At 39.3% G+C, this 22,173-nt stretch overlaps 1 protein-coding gene across 2 annotated transcripts in view; it reads left to right on the top strand.

Annotated features, from left to right (window-relative positions):
* The first annotated feature begins 1,094 nt into the window (after positions 1-1,094).
* The window catches only part of LOC149313663 (NGFI-A-binding protein 1-like), a 45,287-nt gene continuing 24,208 nt past the window's right edge, over positions 1,095-22,173 (top strand). Inside the window, exons 1-3 of one of the 2 annotated variants that reach the window (XM_089519583.1) lie at positions 1,095-1,922; positions 18,117-18,250; positions 18,903-18,954. In XM_089519583.1, coding sequence (XP_089375709.1) covers positions 1,104-1,922; positions 18,117-18,250; positions 18,903-18,954 — 1,005 coding nt within the window. In that variant the 5' untranslated portion in view covers positions 1,095-1,103. The remainder of the gene's footprint in view (positions 1,923-18,116; positions 18,251-18,902; positions 18,955-22,173) is intronic. The other variant, XM_089519582.1, reaches the window with a different exon arrangement.

Raw genomic sequence — 22,173 nt, 5'->3', positions numbered from 1 at the left:
GTTCCCAAAATTCCATAGTATTGAGCCATGGCTGTTAAAGTGACATCAGATTGGATTATTTCTGCATTGTGGAAGCAGTCTCAGTCTCTCTTTATTTCTCTTGCTCCACCATATATATTTAGATAAAACAGCCTTGAATTAAAATTTTCATTTTACAATTTAGCTTATATTGTGTACTCCACTCCCTGAAATACCTCTTAGGACTTTATCAAGTGGGCAAAAAAGACAGGAGCATAGCAGGATGATCCTGTCAATATCACACAATATTGCGAACATTATAACACGATGTTGCACGATATTGCTATTATCGTGCAATATTCCCGTGAATAAAAAGTGGTGCTAGAATTCCTCTTTATTCATGTGATAACCACAGGATAATCTCAATACCGTGCAATGTTGTGCAATAATCTTTGCATTATTGCATGATATTGATGGGAGTATCTTGTCTTTTTTGCCTGTGTGATAAAGTCCTTAATGTGTTTGGTGGGTATCTGCAACAGGACCTTCTTTGTTTTGGCACCCTGGTTGTGGAACACCTTCCTTTGGAAAGTCAGGCTAGCTGCATCTCTCTTGCATTTCCATAGAATCAAATGTCCGAAGCACCCTGCTTTGAGACTGCTTTAAATGCCCTGGCATAATGCTAGGGAATTTAGGAACTGTAGTTTTGTTAGACATTTTGCCTTCTCTATCAGAGAGCTCTGGTGCCACCACAAATTACAATTCCTAGGATTCCCTAGTACTGAGCCACAACACTTTTTTAAACAGTCAAACCAACAGCCCAGTGGTTTTCACTGATGCGGCACAGCTGTGGGCCTTTTGTGGCACACAAATGTGCCATGGCACAGCAGTGAAAACTGCTGCCATATGATGTTAGGCTATTTCACTTCATAGATGGGAAACTGTGATAATGACTTTTCCTAACGCCACCTAGTGAATTGATAATTTAGTAACCAGTTTTTAGCTCAGGATTCCATTTGTTGTACCAGATGAGATCAAAACCAGAAATTGTTCATAAAGAACAATGGGTGTTAGAACACACATCTGAACCTGGAGATAAATTTCATTGCTTATATGCTTTATTTTTGCAGGCTGCTCCATCCACAATGGCAACAGCATTACCCAGAACCCTTGGAGAGTTGCAACTTTATCGAATACTGCAGAAAGCCAATCTCTTATTCTACTTTGATGCCTTCATTCAGCAGGGAGGAGATGATGTCCAGCAGTTGTGTGAGGCAGGTGAAGAGGAGTTTCTTGAGATCATGGCCCTTGTTGGCATGGCTAGCAAACCGCTTCATGTCCGAAGACTGCAGAAGGCCTTGAGAGACTGGGTCACAAATCCCAGCCTTTTTAACCAGCCTCTGACATCCTTACCGGTCAGTAGCATTCCAATATACAAATTACCGGAAGGATCGCCAACTTGGCTGGGAATATCATGCAATAGTTACGAAAGGAATAGTAGCACACGGGAGCCTCACTTGAAGATTCCAAAATGTGCTGCCACAACATGTGTTCAGAGTGTGGGGGCAGGCAAGTCTGATGGAATAGGACACTTGACACTGCAGAGCAGCAGTGACCAGAGGCTATGGCAAGGGCATCACACTACAGAGAGTGAGCACAGTCTTTCCCCAGCAGATGTTGGCTCTCCAGCCTCACCAAAGGAAAACTCAGAAACCTTGGATGCCGCAGCAGCTCTTTCGGTTACTGAGTGTGTCGAGCGTATGGTTCCAACGCTCCCCAAAAGTGACTTGAATGAAGTGAAAGAACTTCTGAAAATCAATAAAAAACTGGCCAAGATGGTTGGTCACATCTTTGAGATGAGTGATGAAGATCCACACAAAGAGGAGGAGATTAGGAAGTACAGTGCAATATATGGCAGATTTGACTCCAAAAGAAAGGATGGCAAACATCTCACCCTCCATGAGGTAAAATGATATGAATAAAAATTGTTTTTCTCTGTTCATTTTCCAATCTCCTGCTCAGTGGTTTCCCCTCAGATATCACATATATTAGGGGAAAATCGGTACTTCTTCATTATAATACCAGGGTGGTGTGAATTATTGATTCAGGTAGGGCTTTTAACAAAGTATTTGTACATGTGCCTTTTGAAATAACACATCATCTAATATGTCAATCATCAGATGTCTTCTGGAGAACATCTTACCTAAATCGTATGGCAGTGGAAATCCAAGTTCTGTGTAGTTTCACAACAAAATAATTCTTATTTTGTAGACTGAACTTTTTTTTTTTTGCATTCTTGTTTTCTTTCCATACCTTTTATGACACCCAGATATCTTATTTACTGCACTGCTGAACATTTGTTTCTTTTTAACAAAGCATTCGTAATTTGGTAAAGACAAGACTTTCAGTTCTACTCTTCAAGGGGCCATTCCCACTTACCATTTAAATCGATTGGTGATTCGCTTTTGCTTTAAATCGTTGAATCGATTCACTTGAGGCATTGTCCCTACTATGAAAGTGGATCTTTTCATTAGCCCCATGTAATTGCTTCTTTTTTGCATGCCAGTCATCTTTGATTCATCTGTAAAGTAAGTGGCAGCTAGGGCAGCCCAGCTTGGGAACTTTTTTGGGGGGGGGGGCAAAATTGATCAGAGCTTTGCCCTTCTTTTCCTCTGAGGCTGAGAGAGTGTGACCTGCCCAATCTCACCCAGAGGGTTTCTGCAGCCCAGCTGGGGATGTGAACCTTGGTCTCCCAGAGTGTCCTGGACTGGGTCCCCCAGGCTGCCCAAACCTCATCCCCTTGGGCATGCCCCGGCCTCGGCCTCCCTTTCCCCCAGCTTAACCAGAGGGCAGAAGAAAGGGCCAGCTGGGAAGGGACCCGGGGGAGGAGAAATAAGGAAAAGACCCGGGGGAGAAAGAAATAAGGACGAGTCCCGGGGGGGGGGGGGTAGAGAAGGAAGGAAGGGACCCAGGAGGAGGAGGAGGGTGGGGGGACACATCATGTTTTTCTTTAAATAGAATTAATTGATGCATCGATAGAATGCCTTGCAAGTAGTTGTTATACCATTCTATCGATGCATGTATTAATTCTTTTTTAAAGAAGAAACCTTAGGTCACAGGTAAAAAGGCAACACTGGGAGTGTGTGACATCTCCAAAGAACTGGGGAAGGATGGTAACCACCCCTCTGCCATTAGTCCCACCCCCTCCAAAATGATGCAAATCCCATCTGTCGTTCCCACTTGCTAAACACTCTGCGGAATCCATTCTTTTCAAAAGAATCACTTTGAAACTACTCTCTGAAAAAACTTTTTTTCTTTTTTTGCATTTGCCTCGCTTCATTGCAATTGCAGTTGATTGCACCAGGATCAGAACCAGTTTCAAATGGGAATGACGGTCATATAATTTGATCAGCAATTTGCTGTATTTCGTAGTGGGAATGAGCTCAAGTGATCTGTCCCATTGGTATAGATCAGCCTTTCCCAATGCGACCATTGGGTGTGCTGCTTGGGAATGATGATAGTTGTAATCTACCATAATGGTACTAGTTTGGGGGACACAGATGTACACACATGAATAAAGACCTATAAGTGTCTTAAAATTATTCTTGCTCTTTGATCTTTCTTCCTGAGGATTATTGCATCCCCAGAGAAAGAGTGAACTGTTAAGGGATTCTGGGGTGAACATTCAGCCTGTAAATCTTCCAGTCAATTGAATGTAATATTTCTAATTCTTTAAAGCGGCTGTTTATTTTAGTATCATCTCTCTATAAAAAGGCATATGTCAGTTTTTTTACTTTTCAGTGCTGGCTGTCAAATGGACATTTTGATGTGTGTCCTTTTACAGCATGATGCTATAGCTGAATTTTAAAAGGAGTACAAGCAAATATTGCACCAACATATCTTCTTATCACAATTGCTACCAAATTTCTATTTTCTAACCCTGTTGAAATCCACTGAACCCAGCTGTGTTTTGGTCTGTTAGATTGTGGTCCAGATTCTGAGCTGGCAGTTCTCATGGAATTTAAAGCTGCAAATCCCATCTGATGCTTTTTCTTCCTGAGGAATATCTTTTCAGGCTGTTTTAAAACAGCTTGAAAAATGCATTTTGAGAGAATTTTGTAACACATAAATGTTTTTACTTTTTTTCAATGAAAAAAAACAACACACCACCATTGAATGATAGAGGTTCTTGGCTGGCTTCTGTTTTATCTTAAGATTGCTTCCTGTATGTGTGACTTATAACATTTGGGTTCACAAGCCTGTTGTACTGTAGATGTTTGATCAAGAAGAGTCTTGTTTTTAGCTTTTAAGATTAACCTTGTTTAGGAATATGAGTGTTCATATATTGCAGTCTTGTAAACTCTCAGATGATGAAATTGAAGAGAAGCAGTTGCATGCATTGTCTTGGAAGAATCTGATGATACACCTTTAACATGGGGGTGGAGTCTGTTGAATCTGTTGGAATCTTAGTTCATGCTTTTAGATTTGGTATTCTCTTCCTTTCTTGCACCTGTCATTATCAACATACAGTGATTTGTTCAGCGCACTCATTTTGAGGTCATTGTTGGAATGGCCAGGAAGGTTAAAGTGTTCATTTATAAAGTAGTTGGGATTCCAGTTATCTCTGGGCCCAAACAGACGGGCCAAAATAAAGCTGCTTTGGGTCACTTTGGAGGTATGCTGTTTAAATGACACACACATCTTAAGAGGCCAAAAGCTGCACCAAAGCTGCACTCTAGTCCTTAGGACTGGAGCATGGCTTTGGTGCAGCCTCCAACCTCTTAGGACTCATGCATCATTTAAACAGCATATCTCCAAAGTGGCCTGAAGCAGTTTTATTTTGGCCTGTCTGTTCGGGCCCTCTGTTAACCTCTTTGGAGCAGTGGCAAATGAAGAAATCTTTATAAAGTTGCATGGGGAACAATGTCCTCAGCCATCAACAAAGGACATAAAAAGAAACTTTTGGTTTTTCATAAGGTCTTTGTGGCTCTAGATGTCCCATAGTGGTTTGATTACTAGTAAGTCTTTTCAAGGTGGTTGGCTATCTAAAGACTATAATGGGTTTCCACCCACACTTTATTTCAAGAGGTTATAATCACTTAGTGATGGGCTATAGATCAGTTATGGCTTTCTGCAGCAGAAGGATAATGTAATATCAAAACCTCATACAGTTGCCCCTCTTAACATGTGGATCTGGATCTGCAGTCCTGAATACTCGCAGAGCGGCAACTTCTGTTGTTTCCAATGGAGCACACTCTTGTGGCGCGCACATGCGCGCCCTCACAGTCACACACCCTATTCAAGCCTATTGGGCTTGGATATATGAGCGAGCCTCTGTTTTTTGGGGGTTGGGTCTAGAACAGATCCCAATGAAAATGGGGGGCCATCTGTATTCTTACATTGTGCACTATTTTGGGAGACTGTTGAATAATTTAGTCTCACTTGCTACATGTATTTGTTCTGTCCATCTAAAATTAAAATCTAGCTGTTTCTTCCCATTTCTTTCCTATTTATATAAAGTGGCTTATAGTTGCCCATTTACACCTAAGCACCTATTGATATCTTTAATAACCTTAAGCTCCCTTAAATATCTGGCAGAAGTATGAACACTAGTGTATGTACATTAAAGCAATTTGCTGAGAGCTTTATATCTTGAATTTCAAGTGACCACATTTCCCCCAAATAAACTTAATTTTTTCAGGAGTACTCCTGGCTGCTTCGCATTTGAATTTTCTGCACCTGCATATGCATTTTAAGCACTGCCCATGTGCTATAGTGGTTTGAGTGTAGAACTACAAATCTGGAGAGCAGTGTTTGAATGCCTGCTCAGCTATGGAAACCCACTGAGTGACCTTGGGCAAGTCACATGCTCTCAGCCTCAGAGGAAAGCAATGGCAAACTCCCTTTGAACAAATATTGCCAAGAAAACCCCATGATAGGGTCGCCATTTGTCAGAAACAACTTGATGACAACAACAACAACAATTGAGAAGCTTCAAATAGCACCCAGCTTTTTACACTTGGAGGCAGGGGGATCCATTTGTCATGTTTAGTAAAATTCATTGGGTTTGTGCAGAGGAGGGCCTTCTTTCTCCATGGTGCCCTCTATGATGTAGATCGGTCTCCCTGCTGAGATTAGACAGGCGTCTAGTGCTGAGTATTTCTATTATGAATTAAAGACTTCTTAGTTTGCTCAGGCATTTCCTTGATTATCTTCTTGATTCCTTAAAATTGTCAGTCCCTAGATTTCAAGGATTTTAAAAAATATATCTTTAGCAGTTGGTTTTATTTTATCAGTATTGTTTATACTGTGAACAACTGTGACATATACACATATTTAGCTGAAAAGCTGTATAAAAAGTCGTTAAATTGATAGTTAAAATGTTTAGAGGTCTCCCTCCCTGACTGTTTAAAAACCTCTTTGGAGTGGTGACCAGTGTGACCAGATGTCCTCCTTTTTGAGGACATGTCCTACATTTGAGCCTTATCTCCAGATGGAATTCCAAAATGTCCACCATGTTGATCATTACTTTGGTTATGTCTTACATTTGTCTTGAATGTCCTATGTTTTTGTGGTGCCTTATCCTCCTTTGCAGTTGGTACATCTGGTCACCCTGGTGGTGACTAACAGGCCATTCCCCCCTTTTGTGCGTGTGGCAGTAATGCGAATCTTAACCAAGAGCACCTAATGGTGCAGTGCTGAGAAAAAAGTCCTGCTTAGCTCCAGAGTACCCCCAGATGAATACATCAGTGCCTTATGAATCAATTGTGCATGCTTTAAGATAGAATAACAGCCGGTGAGTTCAAAATATAATAAATATAGAAGGCAGAATTAATATAGAATTCTCTTTTCTGTTATCTTTAAAAGATTGTGGGAAACTGGGGTGGGGAGAGAACTTTGTGGCAGGGAGTTCAGTCCATTAAGTAAACTGTGTAAGTTATTAGGTGTGATGCTTTGTTTTGCTTTCATAATGAAAACTTATATGATTTTTTATGGATTCTCTCCAAAATTGTGGACAGAGCTCAAACATGCTTCTGGCTTTGAATGCCATAATGTGTTGCCTGATGCAGGCCCTTTGTTCATTTTGGACTGGCTCAGTTCATTTTTTACATGACCATCCCCATACCTTTACAAAACCAGTGTGAAACAGATGAGATATCTCCATCTGAAGATTTCCAGTGCTGGCCACATATAATTCATCTGCTGTCAATAAAGGTCTACATTTTCATTGAGCAAAAAGACAATGCCCCCTAACCTCCACCAGCTGCAGGTTAGTAGAACTGTAGCACAGCACTAGGTAATACTAGGGGTAAGGGGTGACTTGTAATTTTCTACACCTAAGACATGTTCCTGAAGCCAGTGTATAGCATATCCTTCAATGATCATCAGACATGAAAACGGCTTCTTGTCTTCTTTTATTTTCCAGCTCTAACATCTTTCTTGTATGCACATATGCTTATCTTACGCTATGGTTAACAACCATGTGCTCAAAGCAGTAAATGTGGTTTCTGGGACCACATTTGGTAAACATATATTGTTGAGTTGGTAGCCTAAATGTCTGCCCATTTGACTGCTTAGAAAAATCTGTCTCGTTCTAAAAGTAGTTACGTGGGGGGAAATATGGAGTGGTTTTGAAAGAGTTGGCTGCCACGAGCCCTGTCAATTATTATAAAAATATATTCAGAGAACAATATGACACATACATACACACAAAATGTTCTGTATTTCAAATTAATAAGCCATTCAGTGTTTAGTGGCAAAAATATCACGCTAATCTTGAGAGAGAGAGAGACAGTGAAGTGTGGGTGATGTCTGCATGAACTAGTGCTATATAATGGACCTTACTAATCCATTCCCCTAGGGCAAATAACATATGAAAATAAGTAAATGGAAAGAGATCAGTCTTCTTTCATGAAGTTGTGCTTTGTTGCTTACAGTAGCACTTCATGAGCAAAAGAAATCATGCTTTTAATTTTCATCTTCATGCCAATCGTAACATCAATTTTAATATACTGGAGCATGGAGTGACAGTTGGATGAGAATCTGGTCAGCTGACAATTTCAACAGGTTGGAGGGTACAGGTGGTTAATGTGTGTGTGTGGGGGGGGGTATGAGTTTGCTAGTTCATCCCAAGTTTCACCATTTCCTCTGTATTTGTTTTCATTGTTCCTCAAATACACAATCTGTTAGAGAAACCCATACTAAAGATTTGAATGTTTTCTCCCCATATTTATAGCTGCACATTTCTATCAAGTACAGTAAGACTGAGGTGATTATTCCAAAATAATTGAGTGAGGGTTGAGACTTGGCCTTCTGGACAGTTTGGGCAATAGTTCATGGAATCCTCTACCATTGACCACACTAGCTGACTTTAAAGTCCAAAAATCAAAGGTTCCCCATCAATTGAAAGTTTCCAGTGTTCAGATTAGTATTTCACTTAAAGTTCAGTGACTAACCCAATCATTTATTGTTTTAATCTTTTTTTTACTGCTGCTCTATATTGGTTAGGTCAGTGGAACATCTGACCTAGAGTTTGCAAAAGTTGTTTCCTTGGACTACAGCTCACAGAATCCTTGCTGGTACCCATGCTGATGCCAAGATTTTTATTGCTGTCGTTCAAAAAAGTAGATTTCCATGCTCTGAATCTGATCCAGGACTGTCACTGCTGGTTAGGTATACAGATATTTCTTTGGGTTAGGTTTGGAGGTCCTCCTCCGTAATGTTAAGTTGAAGGCTTTAACAGCCAGCATCCATAGTTTTTTGTAGGTTTTTCAGGCAATGTGGCCATGTTCTAGAAGAGTTTTTCCTGATGTTTCTCTGAAGATGCCAGCCACAGATACTGGTGAAACATCATTTAAAAAAAAAACTCCTTTAGAACACAGCCACATAGCCCAAACACCCCCCCCCCAAAAAAAAAAAAAAAAACTATCCTCCATAATGCTTTGGATTTCAAGGGTGATTTTCCATTTCTGTTTTCCAAGAGTTCAGATAATGATTTGAAGCTGGTACTTAAAAACCATTCTCCCTTCAGGTAATGCCTTGATTGTCATAGTACTTGTGTGAAATGGTTGTATGTTTACAATGGATACTCTGTGAGAATGTCCACAACACCACACTTACAAGAAGTATGTTCTTTCTCTGCACTCACTTTTCAACATTTACACACACACACACACACACACACACACACACACACACACATTTAGAACAACTGGTTGTGTTATATTGTTTGATCATTCCTGCAGCCATCTAAATGTACGGACAATCCAAGAAAGATTTGCTTCTTTTCTTTTGCAGCAATGCCATGCTGCCAAAAAATAAAAGCAAAGACATTTGCAGGATATGTATTTTATGCATTGGTTCTCTTTGGTCTGCATGTGTGTAGAATCAGCCTGACCATCAGTAACACACAAATGTATTTCTTATCCCAGCTTATCTGAAAATCCTTGTAAAGATACAAGGGGTCAATTTCTGTGTTTCACAGAGGCTTATTTAGAATTGAGCTGCAGATACCATCTCCTTATTACTTGGTAGCAGGAAATACTCTCTTGCCCTAATGTGGAACTCATTTTTTCTTTGATCCACATTCTTTTATAAGCTATTGTTGTTAACGTTTTCAGATTTAAAAAAAATACTTCTTCACCAGCACAGCCATGAGATGCATGTTTTCATTGCTGAAAAATCAGTGAAACCTACTTAGCTATGAAAGTTAATCTAATTTGTTTGTTACATGATTAGATTATCTGTGTGCCCATGCCATTGTATGTCTGTATACTGGGTGCCATCTGATCTCCATCCCAACTCTGTTTTTTTAGAGGCACAAATTAACCAACAGAAGTTACATGTTTTTAAAAATTCAGTCAGTGGCTCTTCCTGGAATAATCAGGAAAATTAGCTGCATACATTTCTCTGGTCTTAAGATCTAATGTAAATTAGGGTTAGCATATTTTAAAAAACAAAAAAGAGGGACACATTTACTGACTGATCGTTGTGATGACACTCACTTGAAACACCTCTACTATACATACTCTCAGATGCAGAAAAGCCCATGATAGCTTCCTCTTAGAGTCGCTATAAATCAGAAATGACTTGAAGGTACACAACAACAATAAACTACATCAGTGTGATTATTGGTACTAGAAATTTTCCCAGGCTTCACTATACAGTGGGCTCTTGGTATGGGGTTTGGTTCCAGGCCTCCCCATGAATACCAAAATCTGTGGGTACTCAAGTCCCATTAAATACAATGGCATAGTAAATTGGTGTCCCTGATATAAAATGCTAAAATCAAGAGTTTTTTTGAATTTTAAAAAATATTTTCAAGGCATGGATAAAGAATCTGTGGATATGAAAAGCTAGCTGTATTTAAATGAGAACCATTTTGTCTTCCTTTCCACTATCACTGCTTCTTCTGACAGCTTTCTCAACTGCTCCACAAAGACATCCTAGGTCACCCCATTCAGCTGACTCACCTGCTTAAGTCTTTTTCTTTTCTGCCCCACCCCTGAATACCTCTCTCTCTCTCATTTTCTTTTTCTTTTTCTGTTTCTTTCTCTGAGCACTAGGCCGACTTCCATCCCTTGTAGCAGAGAGCTCAATGGAGCTGACATGAGGAGGAGGTGGTGGTGTCACTGGGCTGGAGGCAAATCAATAACAGACATTTTAAAATTCCCAGACCTTTAAAAAATCCACATGGATAGAAATTTCAGAGGGCAAGTCCAGGAAAGGAAATTGTATGGTAACCCTGATGTAAATCATACTTTAAATAGTCCAGATTGCATTTTAGGCATATATTTGAATATAGTGGCTCATAAGAGATTGTTAAATCTGTGGTCTGGATGCATTTTAATTTTATTGTAGTGTTAATTTTTTTCATATGCACTGTTTATGTGTATCATGGATAACTGTGAGATATAAAGCGCAACAAATGGAAGTATCAAAATGTCCCAGACTTTATTAATTTGGTTTTTGGCTTTTTATATAGATTGGTAGTATTCTGTTAAGAGGTGGTGTCTGAAAATGGAATGTGTACCTGTGCATGCCAGAATAACATTATGTAAAACCAACAGTAATTCTGTCCGAATTTGTACAAAAGCTGTCTAGATATTATTAATATTCAGGATTATGAGTACCCAGATGGAAAGGAGATGTGTGATTGGCTCAAGCAAGGAATGACAAGAATTTAAAAGCATTTAGAGACCATTCCATTTCTATTATTACATGTTAACTTTGACAGCTCATTATGGTGGGGGCCATGCATTCTTTGTACATAAAAACAAATTAATCTTGTACCATGAAAGCCTGAATTTTGTGAGGTGCATAAATTATACATCTTAAGAAGATGGATTAATTGTTTACATAACCCTATACTGTTAACTGTGGGGGAACAGTGGGAAACTATAGATTGCAGAAGGCCTCACACTTAATTTAGCTTTCCTTCTCATTTCTAAGACTAAGGGTGTGAGAGCTTACATGATTCAATGGATAAAGTGTGATATGGCCAAGATGCATAGTAAATGGCTTTGAGCAAGTAACATTCTCAAACTGAATCTCACAGAATAGGCGCAAGCATTGAGTGGAGTGATTTGGTATGCTTTCCTGAGTTCTTTGGAGGGAGGATGGGATACAAGTGTGATAGATATCACTCTCTGTACTTGCACACTGTTATCATTGGTTATTGTTGTGTGCCTTCACATAGGTTTTGATTTAGGGCAACCTTAAGGCAAACCTATAATGGGATTTTCTTGGCAAAATTTATTCAGAGGAGGTTTGCCATTGCCTGAACATACCAGATAACTGGTAACCATTTGCTGTAAAGTGAGACATACCCATTTGGAAGTAAACTCCATTTATTGAAATACCAAGTAAGTTTGTATAGGATTACAGACAGTAAAGCATATGCTAAAATGTGATCAGATTAGGTGGGCAAGAGTTTTACTGAATTCTTTTTATATGAAATCCATTCATTTGGAAGATCTTGGCCCTTAAGCAATTTAAAGGGGCATTCAAATTTCCCAGCTCTTTTAATACTTACTAAATTCCCCCAGATCCATCTGTCCTATTTTAGAATGACTAACTAATGTAAAATGAATGTGAACAAATTCCAGCATAAGCCAATGCAACAGCCTCTTTTAGCTCATTTTGCAATGGGAAGATCCATTCTGATTAGAACTCATTAGCTGATATCTTTGTAGTTACTGAGATCAATCCAAAGCTGTTAGTCTCCAGTTCCCTGGTGCAGCTTGTTGAAGCTTGTAAATACAGGAAAGAGTATGGAGTTTGGCCTTGGCCAATGTAATTTTATGTCTCCTACCTTGGTTTTAAGCTGTTCTGAGATAGGTGAGGACACTGCTGGGCTCAGGAGGTTGTAGGGACTCCGGCTCCACATTTCTACTGCAGTGCTAAAAGCCATGAAATATAAAATGGGGTGAATATGTTTGTTGGACCAGGGCAACACAGACACACACTCTAGGATTTTATGCATCTATCCTTCACATAGGCTGATGTGTCAATACTGTAATCCCAGAGTATGAAATGTGCATTGATTCAACAGTTTGTCCGCTGATTCTAAGTCTGTTTCCCCAAAAAGTTATTGTTAGGTTGTTTAAAGGAGTTACAGCTTTTGGCTTCCATGCTTTAATCTGCACCGCAGAAATAATGCAATTTGACACTCTTTAACTGCCATGGCTCAATGCTATGGAATTCTGGGATTTGTAGTTTTGTGAGATATTAAGCCTTCCCTATCAGAAAGCTGTGGTGCCACAACAAACTACAAAGCCCAGGATTCCATAAGGTGGAGCCATGGCAGTTAAAGCAGTGTCAGACTGCCTTAATTCTGCAGTGCAGATTAGACCCATGTTAGTAAAATAGTGACTGTGCTGCAAGATTTACTCTGGATGTAAAGGGGACTATCCAAGGTGCTGAAAACTATTCTCAAAATAGGCCCAACACCTTGGATAGCATCTTCAAGTTTATACTAAAATGCAGAATGGATTCACGTCTCCTCTGATGTGTAAGCCACTGATTTAAAAGTATTGTATTCTGAGCCTCCATTTGGAAAAGAGGAAAAGCATATTACAGGTGAATAGGCTCTATCAGGAAAACCATGGTCCTAAGTTTGCAAGACGTGAGCAAGACTGTTCATAACTTCGACTTGGAAGTCTTTCATTCATATGCCTGCTATTGAAGTCGACTAGATAGCAATTAACAACAACAAATTCTATCCATCAACAATATTTTAATTGCCCATTCATTCTGTTGTTTCTTATAAGTGACAGCTTATGACACTATTGTTTGCATGTCATGGTTAACAGTGGGAAATGGTTAACAGTGGGAAATGTGAAACGTCTCTGCAAAACTGTGAGCAGTCTTATTGAAATTGCTTGGTTCTTTTGCCTGAGAAGGTACATCTGGCAAAATTTGGTGGGAAACTCAAGATGTGCCAAATTTCCCTGGGAAATTCAATCTCTGACACCTGTTAATCAAGAGGCATATTGTCGCTGATACTGGAGTTAATATACAGCCATAATGCTTAGTAGCCTTATCCTCTGCAAATATGTCTACGTTAGAGGTCTTCACAAGAGTTTACAGTAGCTGATTCTTCAGTTTGCAGTGAGAAGAACTTCTTTTTCTTTTTCCTGAATCTCCCACTGTTCAGCTGCACTGGATGAACCTGGGTTCTGGTATTATGAGAAAAAGAGAAAATACTCTTCCTATTCACTTTTTCCATACCATGTGTATATTTATATACATCAGTAATATCTCCTTTACTCATATTTTTCTAAGAAAAACCTCCTCCTAAGATTTTTGATGAATAACCTTTACTGACCCATCTCTTTCTATGCATGGGGGTCGATAACATCTGACATATGTGTAGCAAGCATGTTGTGATTCAGAATTGGCATGTTAGGCATAGATCATAAACCACTGAAGGGAGAAAACAACTATTAGTTGGGCTGTCTTTCTTCCACAAGCAAGGTGATAGATTGGGAAAGGTTTTTTTTCTTTTCTTTTTAAAAGAGATGTGTCTAAAATCTCCTGTGAACTGGAATGGCTTCAGTGTTTGACTCCTCTATGGATCATTCACTGGGTGACACTGGGGAAGTCACACACTTTTAGCCTCAGAGGAAGACCGTGGCAAACCCCCCTCTGAAGAAATCTTGCCAAAAAACCCCATGATGGCCTTATGTTTGCCATAAGCTGGACATAACTTGAAGGCACACAACACACACACACACACACACACACACACACACACACACACGTGTTCTTATTATGTATATTGGCACCAAAGAAAGACTATATTTGGCATTTATCACATTATATGCATGTTTATTCAAATAACCATGAGAGGCAGGAGTGAACACAGTGGCATTATTTTATGAACTCTGTGTATTGTGTGAGAGCTGCTATGAATAAAACACACACATACATCAACAAGTTGACCCTAGTTTCTGGTCCCTGATTTGCTTTCTAAGTTTGTTTTTTGTGTCATGAGTTGTCTTTGAAGTATGAGAAAAAACAAGAATGCAGAAGACACAGGCCATAACATAGAAAATAGAGGAAAGCATTTTCTGCATGAAAAATGTGTCTATGCAGAAATATTTTCTGTGCAGAAAAGGCTTCTGCACACGAGGTGTTGTAATTAGCGCCTTGTTTGTAGAAAATTTGGATGGGCTGAATTGCAGAGAAATAAAGCATATTCTGCCCAGGAAATGGAATTTTTGGTACAGAAAATAGTATTTCCCACACAAAACAACCATGTGCATTTTTTTTGCAGAAAAACTCATGAATTGTGTCTAGGTTTCAAAAACTCGGTGGTTTTCAAAGACAATCTCACAGCAGGAAGAAAAGTAGTAAAATTATCTGTTGTTTCCTTCAGGAAGAAGATTAATTTAAAAATTTACATTCGTATTAAACACTGTTGCCTGCTCACTCAGTATCCATTGTTCTGCCTTTCAGTGCAATATATGGATTTAACCCAACTCTTGCTCTTTAACTGGTTCTTCTTTAGTGGAATTCTTCAAATGTTAATCTTGGGAATGCATTAGGGGTCTTGCACTGGAGTAACAGTACTAAAGTAAAAACATTATGAACTGCTGACACTGAGCACCCAAAATACAAAAGTAAAATAAAATAAAATATTTTGTTTCCTGGAGAAAAAGCAAGTTTTAAAGTTGCCAAGTACAAAACCCCAGGAAACTCTTGTCTGTAATTTGAAAGGGTTAATCCACAAGATCTATCATGTTCCCACATTTTTTGCAGATGTATATAAAAAACAAAATGTTACAGCCATTTTGGTTTCCCAGTTTATGCCAGTGGGAGGACTGGCTATACGTACTGCAAAATCTTGATTCACATTCAGGGTTCAAGTTGGACTGAATCAGGTCTAGAATAATTTGATGACAGGACTGGAATCTAAGGTCCAAAAACACTGCAGAAGTAACCCACTTTATGACCACTTTAACTGTCAGCTCAGTGCTAGGGAATCCTAGGAATTCAAGTTTATTGTGGCACCAGAGCTCCCTGATGGAGAAGGCTAAATGCCTCACAAAACTACAGTTCCCAGAATTCCCTGGCATTGAGCCAGGACAGTTAAAGTGGTCTCAAACTGGATTATTTCTGCATTTTGGACCTAAGTGATTGATCTGGGCTCTGAACCAAATCTGGAGGCCTTTGCACAGATCATGCTAGTAGATAAATAAAAGTTAATAATAATAATAATAATAATAATAATAATAATAGATGCTTAGGTGGTACAGTAGGTAATGGGCTCCTCCCAGAGCATGGGTTATCCTTTCCTTCTTTTCTTTCTTTCTTTATTTTTAACTTACAGCATCCCCCACCTAACACGACCACTGGCTAGGGATTTGGGAAGATGTAGTCCAAAAAGTAATTTTTTTCCAAATTCTAGTTCCTTCACCATCTCAGTCATGGTTTTGCTCCTTGGTTGGAGTTTTTTGAGACTCTTGTAAAAAAGCAAAGTAGAACATGAGAACTGTGAACTCTTTCAGCGCTTTGGTAACGTGCGTATTTATTCCGTTTAACGTCAAGCCAGTGAATAAAATAGCTTGCTTCTGCCTAAGAATTATTTGTGTGTGTGTGTGTGTGTGCTAACTTGATTTAAAAGTGATTTAAATCTTGGTACATGTTCCAAAATTTCTCTAGAGAAAAATTAAGTGTGCATATCTAAAATTTTAAATTCTTAAAAAATCTCAGATGGCTTTGGAATGAGGATCTTTACATAACTGTAATAAATGTACTGTGGTAGGGGCAAACAGTTTGTCACCACCCCCAGATGTTGTTGGACTGCCACTCAAACATCACTTACTATTGGCTGTGTTGATTAGGGCTGATGGAATTTTTAGTCCAACAACTTCAGGAGGACCACATATTGGCCATGCCTGCATTATGGGATAGATATAATGGCAATTTGGAGAAATACTTGCAAATTTCTATATGCTAGGGATGGGCAACATGGGGCCCTCCAGATGCTGGGTTGCAGTTCCTATCAGCTATTACTCTTGACCAGAGTGATTGTGTCTGGTGGGAATTGTGTTCAACACCCAGAGGGCCATATAGAATAATAAATCATAGAGTTGGAAGAGACCTAAAGGGCCATCCAGTGGAAACACCTGCCATGCTGGAATACACAATCAAAGCATCCTGGACAGATGGCCATCCAGCCTCTGTTTAAAAATGTCCAAAGATGGAGACTCCACCACTCTCTGAGGGAGTGTTCCACTGTTCAACAGCTCTTACTGTCAGGGCATTCCTCTTAATGTTGAGATAGAATCTCTTTTCCTCTAGTTTGAATCCATCACTCTGGGTCTGATTCACTGAGTTGCAGAAAAGAAACTTGTTCTATCTTTGTTATGCCACCCTTTCAAATAGTTAAACAAGGCTATTATATCAACTTTTAACCTCCTTTTCCCCAGGCTAAACATAGCCATCTCCCTCAGCCTCTCCTCATACAGCATGATTTCCAGACCTTTCACCACTTTTGTTGCCTCCTCTGAACACGCTCCAGCTTCTCACCATCCTTCTTGAATTGTAGTGTCTAGAACTGGGCACAGCATTCCAGGTGAGATTTGACCAAAGCAGAATAGAGTGGTAGAGTGCGCCCTCCCCTTATGCGGGGATCCCTCCGCATAAGGGGAATTCCGCGCATTCTGGAGCCCCATTGGAAGTAATGGGGCTCACGCCCACGGTGATACAGCAGTACAGCAGTGGACGCACGCCATGGGCACACACCCCATTACTTCTTACAAGGCACGCATCAGGCTCTTCCGCCGCAGCTTTTAGTGTATGCTGAAAGCCGCGTATGGCACGCCTGTGTAAAATGCAGGCATGCTGTACTATTACCTCTCTCAGTCTAGTCACTATAAATTATTGATGTAGCCTAGAATCACATTGGCTTTTTTAACTGATGCATTACACTGTTGACTCATATTTAGCTTGTGGTTTACAGGGAATCCTTGATCCCTTTCACATGTACTGTTGTCAAGCCAGGTGTCCCCCATCTTATATTTGTGCAGTTCATTTTTTTCTGCCCAAGTGCCCTGTTGAAATTCATTTTGTTAGTTTTGGTCTGGCTTTCTAATCTGTTAAGGTCATTTTGAATTCTGATCCTGTCCTCTGGGGCATTAGCAACCCCTCCTAATTTGGTGTCATCTGCAAATTTGATAAGTATGCCCTTTATTCCTTCATCCAAGTCATTGATAAAGATGACTATTCAGCAGTGGGCCCAAGAAAGAACCCTGTGGTACCCCACTTCTCACTTCTCTCAAGGATGATTTGTTTTTGTGAAACCCATGTTGACGTTTTGTGATTATGGCATTCCTTTCTAAATGCTTTTAGAAGACTGTCTGTTTAATGATCTGCTTAGAATCTTTCCTGGTATTGATGTTAGGCTAACTGGTGCTAATTGTTTGGGTCTTCTTTTTCCCCTTTCATTTTTGAAAATTGGGACATTTTCCCTTCACCAGTCTGCTGGGATGTCTCCTGTTCTCCAGACATTCTCAAAGATAATTGACAGTGTTCCCCAGCCCTGCAGTATGCATGCCTAAGGTTGTTATTTAGCGCAACATATTCTTACTGTGATGTATTCCTCATTGACATAGCTAAGCCACTGAAACTTTCCTTGTTCTGTTCTCTAGCTCACAGTTAATGAAGCAGCTGCACAGTTGTGCGTAAAGGATAATGCATTGTTGACTCGGAGGGATGAGCTCTTTGCACTGGCACGGCAAATCTCTCGAGAAGTTACATACAAGTACACTTACCGGACCACCAAGTAAGCTGCATATTTGTTTATGTTTTTTTAAGCGACCAATTTGTTTTAATGGGGCTTATTGTTAGAAATCTGTTCCATGCAGTTCGGGCTTGATTCATACACATGACTAACTGTAGGTGTGGTGGAGAAACATGAAAGTTTATGCCTTTCCCATGACACCTCTTGTTGCTATACCTGTGACACAGTCATGCATAGGCATGTGCCTCACAAACCAGCTGTGTGGTTTGTCTGTGCATACAGCTACATCATATGTTATGTGGAAATGTGTTGGGAACATGGGAATATTCATATCCCCCCCCCACTTCCCTGGTATGTTTTCATATATAGCTTCCCTTCAGAAGACCAGTTCTAAGAGAAATTAATATTTTCTTCCGTGTGTACCATGCTCTGTACAGGGAGGTTTTTATATGGTGGAACAATCAAACATGCAAAAGGTTGTCACCTAACCTCAATCTCAAAATGATGAGATTGTAGCCCCATGCTTCTGCTGATCATGCAGTTCAGGTTCAAGAAAATCTTTTGGGAAACTATCCTAACATTTGGTTCAATGTGTCTATCTTTCATGGGAAAGGATTTTTCCAAACAGATATATTCCCCACCCCCTGAAGATAGTGTACACTATCTAGTGTAAAAATGTGTTTTCATTTCTTAGGTCTAAATGTGGAGAAAGAGATGAGCTGTCACCAAAGAGAATTAAGATAGAGGTACTGTACTTTAAATTGTTCTGTATGGTTATAATTGCCAAAATTGACATGCATAAACAAACGAAAATTATTAACGCATTATTTGGAAAAGGGATATGTATTGCCCAGTTCCCTAACTTAAAACCCATTAAATTAGAATGAATTTTGAATTAAAAGTGATCAAACTTAGCTAAGGCCCTGTAGAAGGCAGTTAGATATGAGGAACCTTGAGAGAAGAAAAAAGTGAGCCAAGTTGGATATTTACAAGAAAATAAGACCTAGAATCTGGATGAAACAGATAACATATGTTTACCGAACACACATGTTCACATACAAACACACACACAGAGTCACAAACATCACAGACTATATAACAATTATCCATTTGTTTTATAATTTACCAATTTTTTCCACATACTGTTCACATACTGGCACATAGATATGGGTCTTCAGTTTTCATTTAGCAACAACAACAGTTACATTTATACAGCTCACATTTTTATTGTGATGAATGAAAAAAAAATGAGATTATGGGATTCCTTCTGCCCAAAAGGATTGCTAGACTACAGTTACTATCAAGAAAAGGAAAAAAATTTCCTAACTTTGTTTTATTACCAATATTATATCCAAAGAATATTTCAATGTGAGAAAGGCAGAATATAAATTAACTAAATAAATGAAATAATTTTGCTAGGAATAACATTGACTTGATCAGTGTTAAATCTGTTACTTTTATATCATAAAGATCCTATGCACCTTCTGTTTTGGTAATAGAAATTAGTGCCTTACTGCTTCAGCCTGATTCAACACAGTTTCCTGAGTTTTCATCCAGCTTTTGTAAGTTATTATCCTTGGTAGATTTGTTGAAGGAGTTAGACTGAGCTATAATATTCTACATGGCAATATTGGCTGTGTTTGCACTAAACCAAATTGTGCATGAGTGGCATGTGGGTACACAGAGCCCATTTCTCATACATTGTTCCTTCCTTTGTGCCAACAGAGAAGCTAACAAGGAAGCTACAATGATCTATAGCTTCCTATTACAGGCACATTGGGAATTAGGCTAATTTCTTCTCAACAAGCCAGGAACTGTAAACCAATTTTAATGCATGGTTCATTAAGCCAGACATTTTTGTCTTGGCATTATGTATATGTGCAACATTAAGCTAAATTAAATTAATTAAATGATGGTTTGAATGGGGACTTGTTCTAAAATCATGTGACCTAGACATATGTGGTTTTGGTTTGTTTATATGGATGAAACAGTTTTGTTTTGCTTTTTCTCAGAGCACTTGCTTTTCAGGTCTTTCTAATTGTAGAAAAGAACTCATAAAAATATGTGTTGCCATTATTGGGGAGGGAGATACATGTCTGCCTAATGGACTTTGTTCCCAACAATGTCCTCATCCTCAGAACAAGGTCCTCATCTTCTCTATAAAAATAATGACTTAAGAAATTGCAAACTCAAGAAGATTCCTTCAGGTTTTTTTCCTCTGGGTATATTGTCCAAGTAGAAGTTTTAATTTAAGAATTTTAATTAGGAATTTATGAGTTAAAGTATCCCTGCCAGATGTTTTAAATTTATTGATATTTTTGAAGGAAAGAGAGACCACGACCTCTCTGAGCAATTGATTCTGTTGTGGAGCTGCTTTTTCACCTAGGGTTCATGTGGGTACATCTGATTTTTTATCTAGATAAAGTGAGACTTCTCAACTTCCCCAGCTCTTTGAATAGCAGAATTTATGCTATATAATCTGTCTTCAAAATCTCTCTCTCATAAAGTGTTTGTAATGTTGTTGGAATGGCTGTTCTCCAAAATTGCACATCAAAGGTTCTCCTTGGGGTCATAGAATACATTGCTTATTATTTAGCATGCTGTCTATGACTGGGAAAGATTTCCTAATATTTAACCCAAATCTGTATCCTTAGAGTTGTCAAATCCTTCCCGTTTTATCCTTTCTTTAACATACTGGGAAAATGACTCATGGACTTGAAGAGAAAATTTCCTCAGTCCATTATAAGCACTGAGCAAGGAACCCAAGTCAGTGGATTGTCGAGGGGCTTGAGTGTGAATTATCTTAGTTTCAAGGAATGCTTAAATTAATCCTCTTCCCCAGGGCTACAGAGAGGAACTAACTGTATTGTTGATCAGTTGCCTTTGAGAGAGGGAGTGGGAGGAAGGGAAAAAAGGAGTCAGCGACATGTACGAAACTTAGAATGAAACCATGTTTATTTTGTAATGGGATATTCAAAAATTTCAAATAAGATTTTAGGAAGTAACTTTCTAGAAATAAGGAGGGGGACTAGTAAAATAGTATACAGGTAGACCTCTTGGGATGGTCAGATTCCAGTCCCTCATATCTGAACATCTAATTTGCATATTATGCAAATATGCATATTATTAATTTGCATTCTGGTTATATAAATTCATCCCATTAATCATTGCACTTTTTCTATATCTTTTTCTGTGTTTCAATCTCTGTATGAGTACCAAGCCAAAAACTAGATGGTGGGAAGAAAGAAAGGCTCCCAAAGCCCTGGAGAGTAAAGGGATTCCCTTTACTCTCTCAAAGCTGTTTGGAAGTGAAGTTTCACTGTTGGCAGCTCAGGCTGCCAACACAATTGCCATAGAACACAAGGCCATCTCTGTTTGCCTTCTTTACTTTCCCACTTTCTGGGCCAGTCATAGGAAGTGGAGAGGAAATGGAAAGATAAGTGGCAATGCTACACCTGTGCAAAAGTAACCGGAATCTGCAGGGCAAGATGAGGTCCCTGCCAATGCCGGTCTTCTTGCATGGTTTCCTGCTTCATCACCACTGCCACATTTTTAACCTACCGTTCGGCCTGCAACAAAGGAGAAATCTGGGATTTACAGCTTCAACTGGCTCACCTAGCTGGGACATTTTTTAGTCCCTTCAATCTGGGATTTTCCGGGTTTTCCAAGACAAATAGAAATCTTGCCTGAGTTAGAAAAGCCCCTAACAGCAAAGCTTCTTTTAATGTTTTGTCAGTCCCTGCTTTTCCTTCCTGTCCTCTGTCTCACTTGATTATTTTGTTTTGTTTTTTAGCAACATAAACATTGGGAAGATGGCAAAGGAAGGAATGGAGAAACATATTTTTTGTGTCGTGTTGCAGCAGCATGTCTGCAGTAATCAATGCATAAAGCTTGACCTTAGAAAGAGCAGGATTCTGCCATAGCCATGTGTCCTGCCTACAACACCTGCCTCCAGAACCCTTTAC

The sequence above is a fragment of the Sceloporus occidentalis genome, unplaced genomic scaffold (genome assembly GCF_023333645.1).
Source record: "Sceloporus occidentalis isolate IW3139 unplaced genomic scaffold, rSceOcc1.0.p SCAF_4, whole genome shotgun sequence".
Classification (NCBI taxonomy): domain Eukaryota; kingdom Metazoa; phylum Chordata; class Lepidosauria; order Squamata; family Phrynosomatidae; genus Sceloporus; species Sceloporus occidentalis.
Note: the sequence above shows the minus strand (reverse complement) of the source record. Positions and strands in the feature narration are given on the sequence as shown.